The following is a 19,756-nucleotide window of genomic DNA, read 5'->3' on the forward strand; positions in this document are numbered from 1 at the left end:
CAAAAAAAAAGGGAGGGGGGAGACAAACAGAAGGGAGGGAAAAAAATAGGTAAATGGTCAAAATGCTGAAACTCTCATAAAAACTGACACAGTATGATGAAATACCATCGGCACCGGACACACCTTGAAGTGCAAGATAGAGATACAGCACAGAAAATAAATACAGTTTGATCAATCCATGTTAAAGTCATCATTCAGGCACTGAGACAGCGGGAGGTGTCTCACCTGTGGAGGGATTTGTCCTCCGTTCTTCAGCCAGGTGAGCTTCGGGGTTGGCGTTCCTGATGCGCGGCAATACAACCTCAAGGTGTCGCCTTCATGGACTTCATGGTGATTTTGGGGACTGACTTGGACTTGGGGCTGGGTGCCTAGGCCACTTGGGTTAGACTCTGACCAAAGAAATGCATTGTGATCATTCAAAGATAAATATATCCATCACAACCACCCCAACTTCTTGAGTTTGACAGTCGTTTTACTTTGAAGTCAATGAACTGGCAAAGCAATGTCACTTACACAGCAATCTCTCTACAATTTGCTAACATTAGCCAGCATAAGCTACTGGTCATACCAGACCAAAACCCCTGAGTGTATTGACTTGAGCATGAGGGTGTGTGTTATTGCTTATGAATTAAACTTTTCATTTGTAAGAGGAAGATTATGTTATTTCTTTTTTTCAAGAGTTGCACAGTCTCACTTTAAAGCAAGAGGACAATGACCAACCACTGATATCTGTACAGGTTTCAAAAATCATGTCGTGAGATGCTTCTCTTGTTTCAAGCTAGTTGTTTTTCAAAATGCACTGAAAATGGTGATACAATCTTGTTTATAAAAAAAAATGTAACTGCTGTGTTTTCAACTTATATGTGAGGTCCAAACACACACACTTGTTTCCATAACTTAAGGGGACACTGAAGTCTTAAGCACAAAATCTAATGATTTACATTGTGGGGACTTGCATTTTGTCCCCATAAGGGAGACAAGTCCCCACAATGCAAGTGTGTAAACAGATTTATGTTCCCACAAAATGTAATACACATTCACATACACACACATAAACACAAAGCATACTTTGGACAATGAGGGAAACCCGCGCTGTGTGCTCCCCATGAGTGTTCAGGGCCTTGCAGGTGTACTCTCCCTCATCAGCTGGGTCCACTGCAGTGAAGGTCAGTACCCCACCTCGTACCACAGCTCTGGGGCTCATTCTGTTCCCCAGACCTCCTGTAACAATCACACAGTTACACCCTGTCACTGAAGGCTGCAGGGGAAATTTTCCCAGAATTATCCAACAGAAAATGGCCTTTCAACTCAAATGACTATGAATATAGCTCAACAAGGCCTGCATGAAACACGACAAACGCGGAGTTCTAACTGGTCATACCGATCCATTCAACGGCAGGGGTTGGGTTCCCAGTCACCGTGCAGCGAAACTCTGCCCGCTGGCCGTGCTGGACATTCAGCACTGAGGGAGTGATGGTGGCCACAGGCTGGGCCCCCTCAGCAGCTACAGAAGGAGACACACCAGTCAAACACTGCTCAAAGTGGAGAGTTAGACTTCCCAGAGGCACGTGGAGAAATAAAGCGTGATAATGCAGACTGGTGGTGAAGTGAAACCTTGTCAGGAGTCTACAGTCACTGCTTTGGCATTAAGCTGTGGGCTGCTTGCTTTTGATTTTAATGAACTGATCAGACTGAGAGAGAGAGAGAGAGAGAGAGAGAGAGTGACGGCCTCTGCCCGTGCCTCCACCCTCACCCTTGGCAGTCTAGATCCTCAGAGCAGACGAAACAGATGAGATGTGGCAGGCAGGCCTTGGCATGGCCTCTGGGCATACTGCCGTCTGTGCCAGTTTGGCTGGCAGCTAGACCTCGTATTCAATCCCATATGATCCCAGGGTGACAGAGCAATAGAAAGGCCTCTTTCAGTAGGGAGGGAGGAGTATGAGGCTATCTAAGCAGGCTGAAACCTCGGGGACTGTTGTAGCCTGGGCTGTGCTTTGACTCTCTTTGACCTTAGTGACACCCATGCCCCGTGGCAGAGAGAAGTTTCATCGTCCGCGGTGGGACATGGTGCAGACAAGACTACCGTAAGTCTACACTGAGCACACAAGTCACTAACTAGTCACTATCTAAGATTGATAAATTATTTGATAGTGAGTATCCACGTGTTTTCTAGAGTCTCTGTCATGAGTTTTGTAAAGATCTATGATAGAATCAGTGCATCACGAGATGAAACTTGAAGGGTTTTACCCATATTAAGGTAACTTGTCACTTCACTACCTCTAGTGATATCTATCCAGGAGGACGATAGTGGTTTTATCTGTCCATTTCCATCTATTAATATCACACTAACTGTGTTATTTAAAATACCCTTCCATCTGTTTGAAGCACTGAAACTAGGCCTCTCACACTGGACACAAGTCTGCTACCCACATTCAGCTATGATGCAATGAGATTGTGATGGGATGTATTAAGCACAGTATGATGTTTGAAGCCCAGATGACAGCTATTTCCCAGTATAGCATGTTTCCTGAGGAGAAAACGGAAAGAGCAAAGTGCAAAGAGAAAGAAGAAGAAGGGACATCTCTTGTCTCTGAATGTGGAGACACTGTCACCCAGAAAATATGAATGATTCCCGATAATGTAATAACCAACTAAAGATGTAATAAAATGAACCCTTTTCATGGGTTAAAGAGCAATTAAATCTGTTTGTGTGATACAGTGAGTGGCTGAATAATGTAATCCCATTAACTTAAAGTGATTTATTACTTTTTTCAAATCATCAAATTAAAATTCATAAAATAATATGCTTTATGATGTTTTTTTCCATTTTAGAGGGACATTTTCCAACATTCATCAGTTCTCCTGAGTAACGTAATGGCTTTTAGGCCTATAGTAGCTGTACAACACTGACTGTGATCTTTTTCAATGATGGAAACTTGACTCAACATTCATGAGGAGTTGCCCATAAGAATGAACATGCACTTTTTCCTGCAGTGATGGACCCCAATGAACCCAAAGAGCCAGGTAGGAGCCAGTAATGCTCATGTACAATCCAAGCATCGGCCGGAACTTGATAACTTAGAAATGCTGAAAACAAATATCCATCTTTAGATCTAAATTGAACTAAAGACGCTTTTCACAGATGCTCTGGGCCGTCATGTGTGAGAGTGAGTGTGGCGAGTTTCTGCAGCTGCTGCTTGGTTGATTGTACATGGGCGCTACCAGGCCACCAGCATATCCATGCTGCGGAGGATGAGTGCATGCATGACATAGAGAGGGAGAGGCGGGTCCCTCCAGGGAGCCCGGCAGAGAGGAAACCATGCCCATGCGGACTTACGCTTTCTGTGTCCTTCAAACATTTCATAGGCTGTGTAAAACATCTGAGTCTGTGAGGCCTCTGGAGTTGTGGGAGGGAGGGAGGGAGGGAAGGGGGGAGGGGACATGTAAACTGACAGGTCAGGTATCAGGGTAACAGCAGATTACCTCCCATCTCCCCGGAGACACTTATCCATTTCCAAATGTGGGCCGTCGTGGTTTTGTCCAATTGATTCCAAAAAGCATCACACATGTTATAGACATGCTAAAAAAATGTGTTTATCATGTTGGTTGGTGCCATTTAATTCATAGTTAAGTGCATTCAATTATCACACTTACCTGATATATATTTATAGAGAAAATGAAGAAAACCGTGAATTGAATATGTTGGCTAGAATGACCATTTGTTTGCAACAGTTCATGCTTATCTACACCAACCAAATACCAAACACAACAATGCTCCAAAATGCTTCTTATGCTGTGAATTCAAAATCAAGATACACAAAAACACATACGCTCAAAGATCAGCAGCAGCACAAGGAGATATGAAGTTATGCCACACATGAGACATGCAGGTTAGTAGCGAGAAGCAGTTTTAAACATTAAAACACAGGTTTCTTTTCATCTGTTAAAAAGCTGACATACAGCTTGTGGTTATCCTGAACTGATCAAAATAATGTACGTAAATGAGCCCCATCCATTAATTAGCAAATCACTCTGATCAATTGTTGTTATTTTAATCAATTTTCTTTTTTTCACAAAATATTTTCACAGTTAAGATAAATACATTACAATGTGACATGTGTACATTACATCAGTTAGGTATTCTTTAAAAAAAAAATTGTAAAATCTTTACAGAAGCACCTTTGGGTTTATTTGCAATCATATAGCCTGTGAGTCACGAATGAAAATGCATTGTAAAGTAATGAAGAAAAATTGTTCTAAATGTGACCTGTGATTGTTGAGGCGTAAGATGTTCTCAGAGATATATAAAAAAATATTTTCTTATAAAAACACTTGAAATTGCCTAAATGTAAACACACATCATGCAAGGTAATCGCATTCACATGGCCAATTCCCAATTCTAACATTGCTGATATATTTGATTTCATGGAAACATTTTAGGATAACATATTTCAGTCAATCAAAAAAGAAAATGTGCCAACAACATTGACAGGATGTAAATAAAAAGACCATAATATACAGTTGTAGCTGATTATTGACAAAATTAGGATTAAAAGAAATTCCCCCTTTTTCTTCCGCAGTCAGATTAGAATATTTTACCAATTAAATCTGACAAGTAACAATTGATACAAATAGCTCGTTTAGAGAGTGAATTCAACCACAGGGTTTATCCAACTGCATGACTAATAGCACCGTTCTGTTTATTGACATTCATCATCAGGATGATCAGGAGAGCAACACAGCAGTAATTTCGATATCGTGGGTAGTGGGGATCTTCCTACATCTCCTCTCTTCCAGATACACTGAAGTCAGTTTGAATGTCAGTCGCAGAGTCACTAAGCACCAATCGTGGCATCCACATTCCTCCTCATCATTATACACTACAGCTCAGGAAGGGAGGGGCCCCGGGAGCCCAAAGTTAAAGACACCAGAATCCAGCACCCTGCTAGTGAAACCTCTGACAGCAGAAACCGGCGACTCTAACAGTGATCGAGAAGCAACCAAACCACCACCGATTAATTCAACCCATGTGAGAAAAAAAAAATCAAGAGGAAAGAAAAAAATCTGCAGTAGCTTCAGTAGAGTGTTGGCGGAAAGCATTACCCACAAATCACTGATCCGAGTGATTTGGCCTCAGTGCAGTCGATGTGTCATGACTTTGAGTTCCCATTTGTTAAATCTAAAACTGCATTCTTGACCCCATATGTTATCTGGAAAATATGTACCCTACAGTTTTAGTTTTTAACCAAACCCACAAGCTGTATTTCTTCATATAAAGTCCAGGAAAAACCACTGATTAGAGACATACAAGACAGCGAGGCAGTAAGAAGAGCTAGATTGGCAGTATGATAACAAGACATGGCTTACATGTTGGTATCTGACAGCAGAAGGCAAAAAGCATTGGGAGTTAGAACTGCAAGCTTATTATGCTGTTAACCCAGAGGTGAGCGTTTACAGTGCATGATGAGAGATGCAGTAAAACAGAAGAGCATGCACCACTGCAAGCTGGAAGGGGGACTCAAGTTTATGCGGAGGGGAACTAAAGGAGCCAGAGCTAGTAGGGTAGCAGGGGGTGATGGGCAATGGAATGCGGTGCCGAGGATCACGAACCTGGCACGTAGAGGATGGCATTGCCCTCGTCCATGGCAAACATGTTGGAGCCCGTGCAAACGTACACGCCTGCATCCTCGGGCTGGACGTTCTGAATTGTCAGGATGCCGTTGAAGTCCATGGCCCGGTTGGGCAGCTTCCCGTTACCCATCCGGGTCCACACCAGAGTGTAAGCTGGGGACTGCGGAGGGGTGGGCAGATGCACCAATCACAACATGCATGCAATGTCAAACATGGCAGAAAAATGCTCTTGTTGTTCGGCTGCAGACCAACTATTCAATAGAGGCTACATGTTCTATCATGTACCTTCTGTTATACTGAAACCTCAGTGGAATTTGTCACAGTTTTAGACTTTAAAAAAATAGATAAAATAAATTAAAATATAGTAAGAGAGCATATAGTTAAAAATTATAAATGTTAATAATATAATAGTTTGACATTCTGGGATAACAGTTAGATGAGAATATCAATACCTCTGTCATGTCTGCACGCTAAATATGAAGCTAGAGCGGACAATTAGCTTAGCTTAGCTTAGCATAAAACTGGTAACAGCTGGACTGGCTCTGTCCAAAGGTAACAGAATAAAAATATGAGCACCTCTAAAGCTCAGTCATTAGCGCGGTCTTGTTTGTTTAATCTGTAGAGGTGCTGATAGGTGGAGATTTTTTACTTTAACCCCCTGTTTTCAGTCTTTATGCTAAGCTAAGCTAACCAGCTGCTGGCTCCAGCAGAGTGGTATTAATCTTCTCTAACTCTCGGGAAGAAAGTGAACTTGTAGAGTATTTCCCAAAATGTCGGACTATTCCTTTAAATGTACAGATAGTTCTCATTAAAATATAATAAAGTGAAATAACAATCGTCGACCAGTGTTACCTTGCTCTTTGCAGTGCAGATGAAGCTGACAGTAGACCCCACCCTGACAGTCTGGGCTTTGGGCTCCTCAACTGTCACCTCAATGGCTTTGGATGGGACACCTGGTGAAATGCAGACACAATCAGTTCATACTGGTTGTTCATAAACACAGTTTAGAGTATTGCAAACAAAATCGAAAATTCTAATGACAGTTTTTATGTTGGCATAACACCAGTAAAACATCTTTTGTCAGCCTTTTCTTGATTGATGAAGGTAGACATGAAATGTAAAGCTGATAAACTTTAAAAATTAAGCTGCTTATCAGGCTTGCTCAACATCAGATGTAAACAATTCCAATAATCTGTGGTATCGCGAGAAGCTCTTTCAAATTCACTATAAAAGCTAAAATAACAATAAAGGACACGTCTGATTCGTCAGAGTCATTGTTTTTTGCCAGCTCTGTTATACATAGCTTATCCCAGCACCTTCAAAACTCCAAATACCAAGAATGCACCACGCCAAAGTCAACTAAACTGAAGAATGAGGTCTTACAAAATCCGTGAATAAGCAAACCCATGTGTTGAACCACGCATGGTATCTATTTAGTGTGCTGCAATAAGCCGCATGAGGGAAAAACCTATTTGCAAATAGGGCAGTGAGACCATACACACTTGTGACAACAATTTCAGCCCGGCTCCTGTTGGTGCTGCGCTGGTCTCTGCAGGTACAGACGTAGACGCCGGCATCACTCGTCTGGACATTGGGGAAGTACAGCTCTGCTCCTGCACGCACAGGTGTATTCACATGTAACATGTCTTCTTTTATGTATCTCAATTATATGCAATTTGTGTATTCAGATCTGTTAAATCAGAACATTTTACAAAGTATTTCAAAGCAAAAGAAAGAGTTCATAAAACATACTTCAGTAACATTTTTGGGATTTCTCTGATCTACAGGATGAAGTGTGTCATGTACCTTGTCTGCGTTTGTCAGCACTGCTGGAGATGGGTCGTCCATCCTCTCTGGACCAGTAGAAATAGTGTGGAGGAGAGCCGGACACTTGACACCGGAGAGTGACAGGGCCACCCTGAGACGCCAGGACCCTCTCTGGATAGACCTTCACCACCAGTGAGGCTGCAGCTGCAAAGTGCAAAGGTAATAACAAACTCATAAAGAATAGTCCATCTGTGTATTCGCTGCTTGTAATCTGTATTGTTATTAAGCTGTGCAAGATGTTTGTATATAGTGTTTTCGGCCTCGGGTTATCTTTGTGTGTACCAGGAGAAGTCACATGTCAGGGTATTTGCGAAATACCCTCCTGTTTGTTTTGTTTACAGCAGCACTGAGCCACAGTAAATATTTCAAGCACATGCAGCATTGTGCCACTTTTTTTTTCATTTTTTATCTTTTCTATCATGAACATGAGCACTGTTTAGTCATATTTCTAGTGAAGAGAAGTGTAGCCTTACCATCGTATGGACGACACTTCTCTCTCTCCTGTGGGTTGCCAACATATCCAGGAGCACAACTGATGATGGTAGAAACAGACATAGAAACAGAACTTAACCACCATCTTATTGTGACAGCATGTTCAAGTTATCAAAATTAACTTGAAATGATTTAAGTAACTGCTTCGACCCACACCAGGAGAAGACGTTGGGTCGGCTTACCGTTCACAGTACTGGCCAGTGTACCCAGGCTGACAGGCAGTGCACTGGTAGCCTCCATTTCCAAGGCTCTCACAGGTGGGGGAGAACCTGTTACAAGAGTTACACACACAGACAAGAAGCTAAGTTGTGGTGCAGAAACAAGGTTCAATATCAACCAAACCAAAGTGTAAAAATAAGTGATTTAGTGTCACATTCATTTTTTGCTGTGAATTGACAGTAAAGAATCTTTCTTAAGCAATTTCATGTGTTTCAGGAAAGACACAGCTATGAATATTTTGAAGCATGGAAAAGGAATGTGTGATGGTTTATACAAACAAAATAGTGGATTTGCACAGGAAGCAACTGCCTGAAACTGTCTCAAAGATTTCCTCACTATTTCTTCAATATACTGTATCTTTTTAGTAGCGCTAGGCAACAAAATCCTTATTTGTTAAAATGAGGTAAGTGATGATACAAAATCAGATGATTTCAGTAGGAAAGTGAATACATAATATTTCATGCTAGTTGGCAAGAAACAGGTTGATAACGGAAACGAATGAAGACAGTAGAATTTGCTGTAAACAAGAGCAAGTGAGCCGAACACAGAGTTGTCTTGAGCTATAAATGGAGGTGGAATGTGAGTTCTTGAGTTCTTGGTATCTGTGCCAGTACTCACTGGTTGTCTGGGTCAGTGTGAGGGCAGGCGCAGGGCTGGCAGTCCTCTGGAGTGCCAACAGTGGGGTCACCGAAGAAGCCAGGAGCGCACTGCTCACAGAGCTCACCCTGCGTGTTATGCAGGCAGCTCTGGAAGGAGAAACGTATCGTGTTAAGAGATCTGTCCATCTTGTCAGGGTGCTATAATCTAGCCACAACAAGATCAATATCAGTCACACACTAATCTGGTGCTTCATACCGTGCAGATGCCAGTCTCAGGGTGGCAGGAGTCAGAGTGGCCATTGCATTCACAGAGCTCACAGTGGCCCAGGTATAAACCTCCTCCAGTGCGAGTATATCCAGGTGCACAGTCCTTAAAGAGACATTATGTGATTTGCACAATGAAGCACAATCAGCCTGTACTGCTTCCAGTGAAGTCAACAATTCAGAAAGAATTCAGAAAGAATGAATAATCACCTGGCAAGAGAGTCCCTGGTATCCAGGTGGGCAGCGGCACTGCTCCACCTCGATGGCCTGTGCCAAGCCACTGTAATTAGGCACCGCAACTTCCATGTTGATATCAAAGATGCTGGAGGACCGCATCTCAGTGGAGTAGGATGCTCGAATCAGAATGTCATCCAGATCGGCCAAAACCATCATCAGGTGCTCTCGGGTGGCGGGCATGCCATCAGGACGACGCCAGTTTTCCTGTGAAACAAAATGACAGTTTATTGTTGAATTTAGTGCATTTTAATTTGTAATAAAAACATTACTTTATTATTGATAAATCACAATTCATAATGTGATCATTTATTTAATACTGCAGGGAAATCCTTTAGGGTCAGGTTCAGTCACAGATCACAACAGTGCTGTCATGAGCCACTCACCTCTTTGAAGACGACCTCAAACTGGTGAGTCTCTCTGCTGCCCTGCTGCCTCCTCTGCCAGGGCTGACGAGCTACCAAAGTGATGTCGTTACCCTACAGGGGCAACAATAACAGGTGAGAAAATGCTACAAACGCATGTAACCATGGGAGCAAACAGTGAATCAGCATGAGGTCATACTCACAATAATCTGGACGTCACCATCATCAAGGAGTGTTCCTCTTGGACCAGCCACATAGGAGATGGTGTATTTAAGCTTACCGCCGTAAGAACCCACCTAAAACAAGGTTAGCAAGGAAGAGGCTTTAGATCTTCCGCCAGGTCAAACAGTGCTGTAAAAGCAATGCCAGATGGCTTCTTAGAGCAGCACAGTGTGTGGAGTTACATCAAATCCGATGCACTAAAATGTTTTTTTGAACATGTGAGAGTTACCATGTTTACAGGATGGGGAGCACTACTCAGCCTGTGAAAACAGTTGTATAATGTCTTCTGTGGCTCTGGAGGGAGCCTTCTGAATAACCCTGATGATGTCATCAGGGTTAATTGAGCTTGGACTGAGGCTTACATTTTTTGACAGAAAGCCTGCATCACAAGCTGGGTGTGTGGGGTTTAAAAGAGTGGGCATTTAGAGCTCAGGGGGGGGTAATAAAATATGCTATTATTGTTCTCTTGTCCCCCAACTTTATGGAAGTACAATACTAAATCACTGGATTACCCCTTTAATGACACAGAGGGCAATTATATGATTTCTGACATTTGTATTTTGAGCCCCTCTTGAATTAAATGTTACATCATAGACGGAGTAGACAAAAGAGTAGTGAGGAATATTTTAGTTTCCATATCTAATTGTATGTAACAGATGGAGTGTGTGTGGATTATGAACAAAAAAAAACTACACTTGTTATGGTATCAAGACACAAGCCTCTCTTACTACAGAGGAGGAATGTAGAACAGAAAGTCAAGAGGTCACTTGGAGGGAGGGCTGGGACAAAGTTAAGGGGCATAGGCAGTGTGGACATGTGAGGGACTGGATAGAAGGGAGTATGAGGTGGGAAGGCTGGAGGATACTAAAGGTGCTGTATAAGGATTGACTAGAGGTCAGGAGGGGACGTCACCCCAAAGTTTTCACAGTTACCTTATCCCCTGTGAACTGCGCTGGGAGCTGCCAGTAGAGCAGATCATCCTGGTGCAAGCTGAAACCTTTGTAGACCAGAGCGTACTGAGAGGCAGAGGAGGAAGGAGAATAAGCCACAGAAGGAGAGAGAGGCAGCGAGACTAAATCATAAGCAGGCAGAGAAGCAGTACAAGCAGGCAAGCACGCCGAAAAGCAAAGCTCTACAAGAATCTCCGGACAAATGTGTGACATACAGCTAAACTCTTTTAAGTACACGTTCTTTAGTGCGAGTGCTATTGAAGGCTCCACTGACATTTTGATAACAGCACAGAAGTCGCACTGTGCCTTGTCTGACAACTAAAACAACAACTTCCACTGTCAATAATGTGAAAATGACAGCTTAAGACGTGCTTCAATAAGAGGCTGTTTTAAACCAGACAACAGTATAATGACAGACCGCTGTAAAACCAATGTTTCTCACAAGTGGACAATTACAGTGACAGCACCGAGTGGGAGCTATTTGCTTAACAATGGAAAATACCACCCAGTCAAGCATTGGGATTGTGTGAAATATCCACTCTTTGGTAACTGTAAACTAAATATATTCTGCATTACATAACTTTAATCTGTTGGGTGTTGTTACAAGTTTCTGAACTAAACATTAACTGCCCTGGAAAAACGGAGGTTGTTAATTAACTTTTAAAGCTTTACTATCAAAGACAGCGCTACAGTTTCCTATGAGTATGTGCCAAAAGGCGAGACATGAAGTCATCCAGTCAGTCATGCCACTGTCTACCTTGCTGCTGTCCCCAGAAGCACTAGCGGAAGTCTTGCTCACTGTGTTCTTGCTCTGTCGATCCACAGCAGGGCCGGACCCCAAAGAGAAACACAAGAAGTCACCGACATGACCGAGAAACAAAAAGACTCGTGAACCTCTGACAAACCCACTGAGTGTACCTGCAGACGAGGGGCGGGGCCTGCGGAATAGCGCTGGGGTCTGGTTGGCCTAACGGAGGAGGAGATACCAGACGGAGGAGATGGGGGGCTCAGGTTACGCAAAGACCATCGAGAGGATGACGAGGAGGAAGAGGAATTTGGGACCCAAGAAGAAGAAGAGGAGGAAGAAGAGGAAGAGGAGGAGGATTTAGAGGAGGGAAAGAATGGAGGGGAACCACCTCGTCCATTGGAAAAGTTAGAGAAGAGCGCCCAGACCTCATCATCCAGCCGTCTGACATCACCCTGGGAAGTGGGGTACCGGAGATACAGAGGATACGTAACCATGGGAACAGTCAAAATGACAGAGGCGGGGTTTAGAATTTAGTTCTTCCACGATGTACACTGATGTGCATCACTATAAGAAGGTGAACATGCCGAGTCATGCTTTTTAGTCGATGCTGCTTGGATGTGCTGTACAACAAGGCTCCGGTGAATTGCTTTCACTCCCAACAGTCGGATCAAACAGATGAAACACACAAATCAACAACTTCTTGCACTGCAGAAACTTCCCTCAGACTTTGCATACAAACTCAGACACACACATGCAAATGCTCACGCAGAGTCTGACAACATGCCTCTGCTCAGTGACCCTTCATCAAACTGAGGTGATTCTCCATGCGCGACACATCTACGAAACGAGGGGATTTATTTCCACAGATGTCTGCAAACCCTCAGTGTGTTAGCTTATAATGACACCGCATCGATTCTTCTCATTAGACGTGCAAGTGTTGCCTTCACTACAACAATCTACGGTGCCGTTCATACCAAATACCTGGCTAGCCCTTTTGGATCTGTGGGTGTCTTTACGTTCAGAGGCCATTAGGTTCCAAATGGAAGCATCCTTCTTTAGCTGCCCCTCTGGCAAGTGCGAGTCACTCTATTGATGTGGATAAAGCAAGCTCTTTGATCACTTTCCTTATCACTGAGCTGATGGTATTTGGGAGTGTTATGGCAGCGTTACTTGAGCAAAGTTAAACTGTGTGAAGCTCTTTAATGGACCATTAATGATCAATCCATTTACATGGCTCATGTGACATGGAGCAGAAAGCAATTTCTGTGTGCAATGTGCACTGCCATGTAAGTGGTCAAACCTAGACACTTACTGGCCACCGTCAGCTGCAGACACTGCTGTAAAATACCATGCTTCTCATGAATAATTTAGTCAACATCAAGAAATGATTAACACCATAAAACACGATGGGCATCCATTAATGTGTGAATATGCGCCACATAAAAAGTACAATGTATGTCATTCAGTACATCACACAATGCCACATCAACAGTTACTTCAAACGTGCCAGACATCACTGTACTTAAAACTACAGTCACAACATGGCAACCAGTGACTGACATTACTGTACCTGCTCTGCTCGTTTCACGCGAGCAAAGAGAGAATCTTTCTATAGAGAGTTTAAGGGGCAAACACAGAAAAAAAACTATGAGAGCTATGTTATGTGAGTGGGCACTGGGGCCATTCAAATCTGAGCACATTATTTTGCCCTGTGAACACACAGATTTAAGAAGATGAAACGAAGGCTGAAGCAAAGAGACTGAAAAGGCAATAAAGATTGGCTGAGGTCTGAAGTAAGACAAAGCAGCAAAATGGAGACAGTGATAGAATAAGAGCGGTCTACACGTTTCTGATGAGTGCTGCTCAGCCCCTTATATACAGCATTAAGGGGTCCATGGTCTTGCTTGGGCTACTTCCACTAAGTTAGCCGCTGTGTGTGATCTCTCGAGATACTGACCTTGTCTCCCTGGTAGACCCCTGGAAGCTGCCAGTAATGAGGCTCCTGTCCAAGGTAGTCAAAGTTGCTGTAGGACAGCTGAGTGCCTTCAGTGGAGACCTCCACAGTGAAGCCAGTGGAGATGCGGTTGGTGCGTTGACGGTTCACCAGCGCAAATCCCTGGAAATTCCCTGGAGAAAATACTGAGGACACCTGCAAGAGCACATTTGAAAATGCAATCAAGCTCCAATAGAAAAGAATTAAAAAAAAACATTTTAATAAGTGATTGCTAACTCTGTGCAGCTAATTTGATTGTGATTGGACACATGGCTCAATTTGCTGACTGCCTGAACATTTAGGGAAAGAGGCAAAGTCAATTTATAAGAAAACTCATAACTGACTGAGTAGGCCAAAATGAACTAGACTTTAGTTGTTGAACTTCCCTCAGGGATAAATGTCAAAAACTGGACTGACCTCTAACAATGAGCAGATTTTCATAACGATTGTCTGATCAGTTCTATGGGCTGCTGTTGACTATCTTTGCAGTAAATGCAAGAAAGAAAGCCTCCAAAACAACAAAACAATAGGGTGCTTATGCAACAACCTCGGCAAAAGAGAATTAAAAACTATAGTACGCAGGCGTGGGCGGTGCTGGTGTTGCCAGGCACAGCAGGCCACAGCATTTAAGTGTTTTGCTTCCCATCCCATCGAGCTGGCTTTTAACATTTTCCTGTGTAAGGCTTACTCTAAATGTGAAGTCTATATGTGACCTTATAGACGTCATCTTTCTCACCCTTTTACCCTGGGGAATTTCTGAGAGACAAGAAGTCAAAAGTTATCCTTGCAGATATTCACTTAGCAGTAGAGGGTATGTGTGCCGAAATAATTGCCTACGTGGGGCGATGTCAGTAAATGTCCGGCCAACACCACAGATGAATGTGATCTCACTGAATTGGAACTACTTAAAGTTGGTATGATGAGGGCGAATTTAGACTTGGACCACACATATCTTTTCTCTAAAAGAACACTCACTTCCTGATATGATCTTCGCTGCTTTATCTGGTGTAAACTTACATTTGGTTTGGTTCTTCAAAGGTTTAAATATCCTCCATTGCACTGTGTCTGTGTCATTGTGTCATGTACCACTTGAAGGCCTTACCAGGTCTCTGTAGTAGGTAGAGCTGGAGCACTGCTGAGTGACGCCCATACAGAAACAGGACAGGCAGCCATCTTTGTTTTCCGGGCTGAGATGGAAGGTTCCAGACTTACAAGTGGAGCAAGACGGGCCTTCAACATTCATCTGCAACACAGTATTGAGGAAATTAGATACAAGGCTAGAAGTCTAGTCTATTCAGAAAAAGGATGCAAAAGATAACAACAACCAGAAAGTTGGTGGAAAAAATGTCTTTGTTTGATCACCTTGCAGCGGCACACACCACCATTGCAGCCTTCACTTCCTCTTTGGTCACAGTTATAGCAGTTACCTGAAACAAGGCAGTAAAGCAGATGGATACAGTATGTTTGCAACTTTTGTTACGATAAAGAACAAACCAGAAGATAAAATAAAGTATGTACCATTGACTTCATTGCTACCAACACTACATCTCTGTCCAAGCAGTGGGTTGCCAGTGTATCCTGCAGCACATCTGAAATAAAAATAGACAATGTGTTAAAGTAAATATTTCCAGTCAAGGAGGATGCAAGTTTTAACCCAAAGAACATTGAGGCAGGAAGCTGGAAAGTCTGCAAGAGATGACACATTTGATGAATCGTGTCCTTAGGGGAGTCTTCTTGAGCCAAGGCAGACATCAACCACGAACAAAGGACTGAGTCATTCAGACAAGGAGCAAACAAACGAAGTACACATACATACACTAAGCACTAGTAATAGTCTTATAATCACATGGCATAAGAATCACCCAGCTTTTGCACTGAATACAAACAGTTCTCCCAGAGAAAAAAGATCATGAAATATTGGATGGATGAAGCATAGCCGCTGCTAAAACATTCAACATGTCTCAGATGTTGATTCCATCTCTCATATGAGGGTGACACAGCTGAAACTGAGGAACACATTTGCACAGGAACAGAAACATTCAGAAAGAATTGGAAAAATGTCACCAGATATAAAAATAAATGTTAAAATAAAAGCTTCACAAATACAGAACTGATATCAGAAAAAAGCACAGGTGAGCATAGTTGAGATAATGAGCTGCAGAAGAAGATGCTAAGCTGCTAAAGAGGAAAGTTATTTCGGATGTTGTGACACAGCAAAGCAATACGCCTTCAACCCAAGCAAACAACGCTACTGCCACCAGAGCAAAGGCTAATCCAACCACAGATCTGTGAAGGTTGCCCTGAGGATAGCTCCTGTCAGTCTTACCTCACCTGTCCTCTGGCAGGTCCGCAGGTCAACAGCCAACAAGAAGACAGCCATGCTATGAACTTGCTTTGGGAAACCCTATTCAAACTAACTCCTGAGACGGACAGTAGTTTCTAAAGTGTGGTTAACTCAGTCCTTCCAGTCAGTGTTGTTTTTTAAGATTTAAAGATGAGGATAATTCTCGTTACATAGGGAAATAGAAAATACATCGAAATACATCATGTGCAAATGCTTAAAAAGGTTCATAACTACAGGCTATTCAGAGAGGACATACAGCTCATGATAAACATAACATGACAAACAAAGTGGTCTCACATCCCATGAAAATGAAACTAAACAGTTTCACAAACAATTGAAACTTTTTCCTAAAAATCATATAGATATGATCTTGAAAACTGGGTCTATGCATTCCTAACATTCCTCTAAATGCTGATGATATGATATATATGTAGTTCAGTGATAGACCAAACCTTCACCCCACTAGTGGAAATATTTGGTGGTCATCATCCAATGCAGTGGTCTAAATAACTATGGGCCAGATTGCCATGAAATTGACTATGAATGTTGATGGTCCCCAGAAGATGAATTTCAGGTGCATCTGACCTTTCTTCTAGTGCCATCATTGGGCCAAAATTCAAGATACCATTTGCAGTAAAATGTCATGCTCCACAGAGAATGATCCCTTTCCACTTTGGCCTCACCATGAGCTTTCTGGTAGTAGATTCCCAAAACAAAAGGCTGGATTTCCATTAAATCTACTGTGGACATTCTTGATCCACAGAGGACACAATGACAATGCTAACGTGCTGATGTTTAGTAGGTATCATTTCTACCACGTTTAGCATATTAGTTTAGCATGTTAGCATACTTACATTTGCTAATTAACAATAAACAAAGTACAGCTGAAGCTGATGGGTCTTTTGTTTTTCATGTATTTGTGCACAAACCAAAGTATTGGGTAAATTAAAACCTTTTACCTGCAAGTGGTGTTTCGTAAAAAGTCAGTCAATATCATTAGAATTCACCCTCTGGGGACCATAAATATTAGTAAGAAATTTCTTTCTCATATTGATGCATATATTTATTAGACCAGAATCTACAGTGACTAGCAGGATGTTAGATCTTCCAGATCTTGCTTCTTTTGTGTGCACAAATTCATTCTTTTCAATGGAGACACATTGCGCAAAACCGAAAGCAATGCCATTGCGGTTACGAGGCCATTAACGCTAAAGGTTAACATTGTGAGGCAACGTCATGGCAAGTGGTTTTAGTTTACTAATAATGACAGGCGCAACAGTTGCACAGCCTCCCAAGCACCTTGGATAAAAGGATGAAAGCAGCACTGCCGGTGTTTTAGACGCAACATCTGAACAGCACCTTTGTTTTGTCTGTCATGTACAGGTTCCTCATCTTTGAAATTTAAGATTTTAACCAATCTTCTTAAGACAATTGAAAAAATAAAACCCAAAATGAATGATGATGTTAGGGCTCTTTGATTAAAAACATTCAGCACAGAACGTTTACACTGCAAACAATATGTAACTTTGTCCCAAAATCCAGGACACCTACATATACGTATAATTGAAAACACCATTAAAGATATACCCATGTGAATGCAGGACACAAGGGGCGGGCATGAGGTTTTCAAAGTGATCTAACAAAGGGTTGGGGGTGATACTTTTAAAACTTGAGGTAGTCTGGCCAAACACAATGGACAAATGCATACACATAAGAGGTACTAATGCTAAGCTATCTCTTCATAGCAGGATTTTGTGCAATGTGATTATAATAAAATACACCTTAAAAGCCATTAGTATCAAAAATAACACCACATCAGAATGGCTTTAAACATCTGGCAAGTCCCTCTAAAATAACACAGTGTCATAAAGTTAGTCCCTTCATAAAGTTCCAGTGACGTGGTCGCAGTAACATACATAAATATCAGGATCAGAGTCTGGACATATAAACAATGGAGAGAAAAAAATAAAATAATGAAACACAACACATTATTCCCTAGTCATCAGGGATAATTTTGATAGGAATGGCCAGCCTTCCCAAGACAACATGAAGAGAACCATCTTGATTCTTTTTCTGCTTTGCATACTTGTGATCTCCTTTTAAGAGCTGCAGTAGGTCCAAAACCCCCGAATGAGGGTTTTTCTTCTTTTTCTGCTGTTTTTTTTTAGTTACTTTCTTCACAATAGTAGCCTTGGTTTTAGGGGCAGTTGATTTCCTATTCACTGTTGTGTTAGACTTCTTCTTCTTCGCAGTAGTAGCCTTGGTTTTAGGGGCAGTTGATTTCCTATTCACTGTTGTGTTAGACTTCTTCTTCTTCGCAGTAGTAGCTTTGGTTTTAGGGGTAGTCGATTTCCGTTTTACTGTTGTGTTAGACTTCTTTGCAGTAGTAGCTTTGGTGGTTGTGACTGTGTTCTTCGCAGAAGTCTTTGTTTTGTGAGAGACCTTTTTCTCATTTTGATTAGAGTTACCCTTGGGTGACTTTGATGATTTCTTTGAATCACCTTCTGAAGACTTTCCACCCTCCTCAACCTCTTTTGGAACTGGTGCATCTGATCTAAACGCCTTGTTACGCCCATTGTTTTTGACAGATAACGCAGAATCCTTTTTAATGGCCTGGTCAGCCTTTGATTTGTGAGATGGTGGCTCCACTTGAAATTTAGTGGTTGTTGCCTCCTCTTTAACTTGCTTTGGTTTTGTTTTGCTTGGCTGTGAAACACGTTTAGCTGTCACAGCGGACCTCCTACCTTCTGGCCTTTTTGTTTTAGGGTTCACTGTAGCTTGAGATGTAGATTTTGAAGTAGTCTTACGTTTACTCTGGGTTGTCTTCAACTTCGGTGACCTTGTTGAGACTTGACTTTTGGTTGACCTAGTGACTGATTGGAGCCGTGTAGCGCTTTTTACTGGTCGAGTGGTGGCTGCTGATTTGAGTTTTCTCTCTCTGTGAGGAGTAGAAGTGGATCTGTTTGCGGGAAGGCTTGGGGTAGGTATGCTTTTGGGTACCGTGGCTCTGCTGGTGAATGAGGTTTCAGTGGGTATAATTCTGACTGGAGGCTGAGGTGTTGAGTACAACGGGATTGCGAGGACTGTGGCAAGTGAAGGCAGAGCCCTCTTTTCTTGGGGCGAACGGGAAGTGTGTCTAGCACGTTTCAGTTTATTCATCTCCTGAGCCAGGGCAGTGAACCCGTCAATCAGGATCTCCAGCCTTCCCTCTAGTCTGCTCAGACGCGTGTCCATGTCTGTGTAACTCTTCTCCAGCTCGCTAACCTTCTTGTTCTTCTCCCCAGCCGTCTGGATAGCGACGAGCTCCTTCAGCTGGGAGCTGAGATGACTCTGCTGGTCCTCCATACTGAGAATGCCCTCCTTCATATCAAGTGTGTTTCTTTCCAGCATGCTCAGGCGCTGGTTAAAGGTGTTCAGGTGAATCCGGAGCAGGTGCTGGAAGCTGGAGTGTCTGTTCTCTGAGCTGGGTGTGAAGCGTGGTGGGAGTCTGGATGCTGATCTGTTGGGGGTGACTGAGACAATGCCCACCCCAGCTGTTGTAGTGGAATGGGTAGTGGGGTGTTGAGCTGCAGTAGACAGTAAAGTCCTTGTAGGGATGACAATTGTTCCTATGGGGGTAGGCAACTGGTGGTCAATGTCATCATCATCTCCACTTCCATCCAGTACTATTTTTTTCTCCCAGCTGAAATTAAATACTGCTTCAGCTCCACATCCCACAGGTAGGTAGCCCTCTATCTGCTTCTCCAGGAAGAGGTCCCCACAACTGTCTGCAGACGGCATCTCTTCTCTTAATGTCAAAACAGCAGAATCAGGTAGGATGCAGGCAGATACGTTCAAATAATAAATTATTTATAAGTTGCGGCTTACA

The 19,756-nt window shown here is 42.6% G+C and overlaps 1 protein-coding gene across 1 annotated transcript in view; it reads right to left on the reverse strand.

Moving 5' to 3' along the window:
- The window catches only part of hspg2 (heparan sulfate proteoglycan 2), an 86,905-nt gene that overhangs the window by 17,141 nt on the left and 50,008 nt on the right, over window positions 1-19,756 (reverse strand). The window contains 24 exon segments of the mRNA XM_070911042.1: window positions 226-389; window positions 1,069-1,221; window positions 1,382-1,504; window positions 3,338-3,397; window positions 5,611-5,791; window positions 6,484-6,584; window positions 7,134-7,244; window positions 7,438-7,602; window positions 7,932-7,990; window positions 8,133-8,219; window positions 8,788-8,915; window positions 9,025-9,138; window positions 9,243-9,473; window positions 9,653-9,745; window positions 9,835-9,927; window positions 10,786-10,869; window positions 11,561-11,683; window positions 11,685-11,709; window positions 11,711-12,003; window positions 13,122-13,160; window positions 13,509-13,700; window positions 14,647-14,787; window positions 14,907-14,971; window positions 15,063-15,133. Coding sequence (XP_070767143.1) covers window positions 226-389; window positions 1,069-1,221; window positions 1,382-1,504; window positions 3,338-3,397; window positions 5,611-5,791; window positions 6,484-6,584; window positions 7,134-7,244; window positions 7,438-7,602; window positions 7,932-7,990; window positions 8,133-8,219; window positions 8,788-8,915; window positions 9,025-9,138; window positions 9,243-9,473; window positions 9,653-9,745; window positions 9,835-9,927; window positions 10,786-10,869; window positions 11,561-11,683; window positions 11,685-11,709; window positions 11,711-12,003; window positions 13,122-13,160; window positions 13,509-13,700; window positions 14,647-14,787; window positions 14,907-14,971; window positions 15,063-15,133 — 2,896 coding nt within the window.

This window comes from Enoplosus armatus, chromosome 8 (assembly GCF_043641665.1).
Source record: "Enoplosus armatus isolate fEnoArm2 chromosome 8, fEnoArm2.hap1, whole genome shotgun sequence".
NCBI classification, from domain to species: domain Eukaryota; kingdom Metazoa; phylum Chordata; class Actinopteri; order Centrarchiformes; family Enoplosidae; genus Enoplosus; species Enoplosus armatus.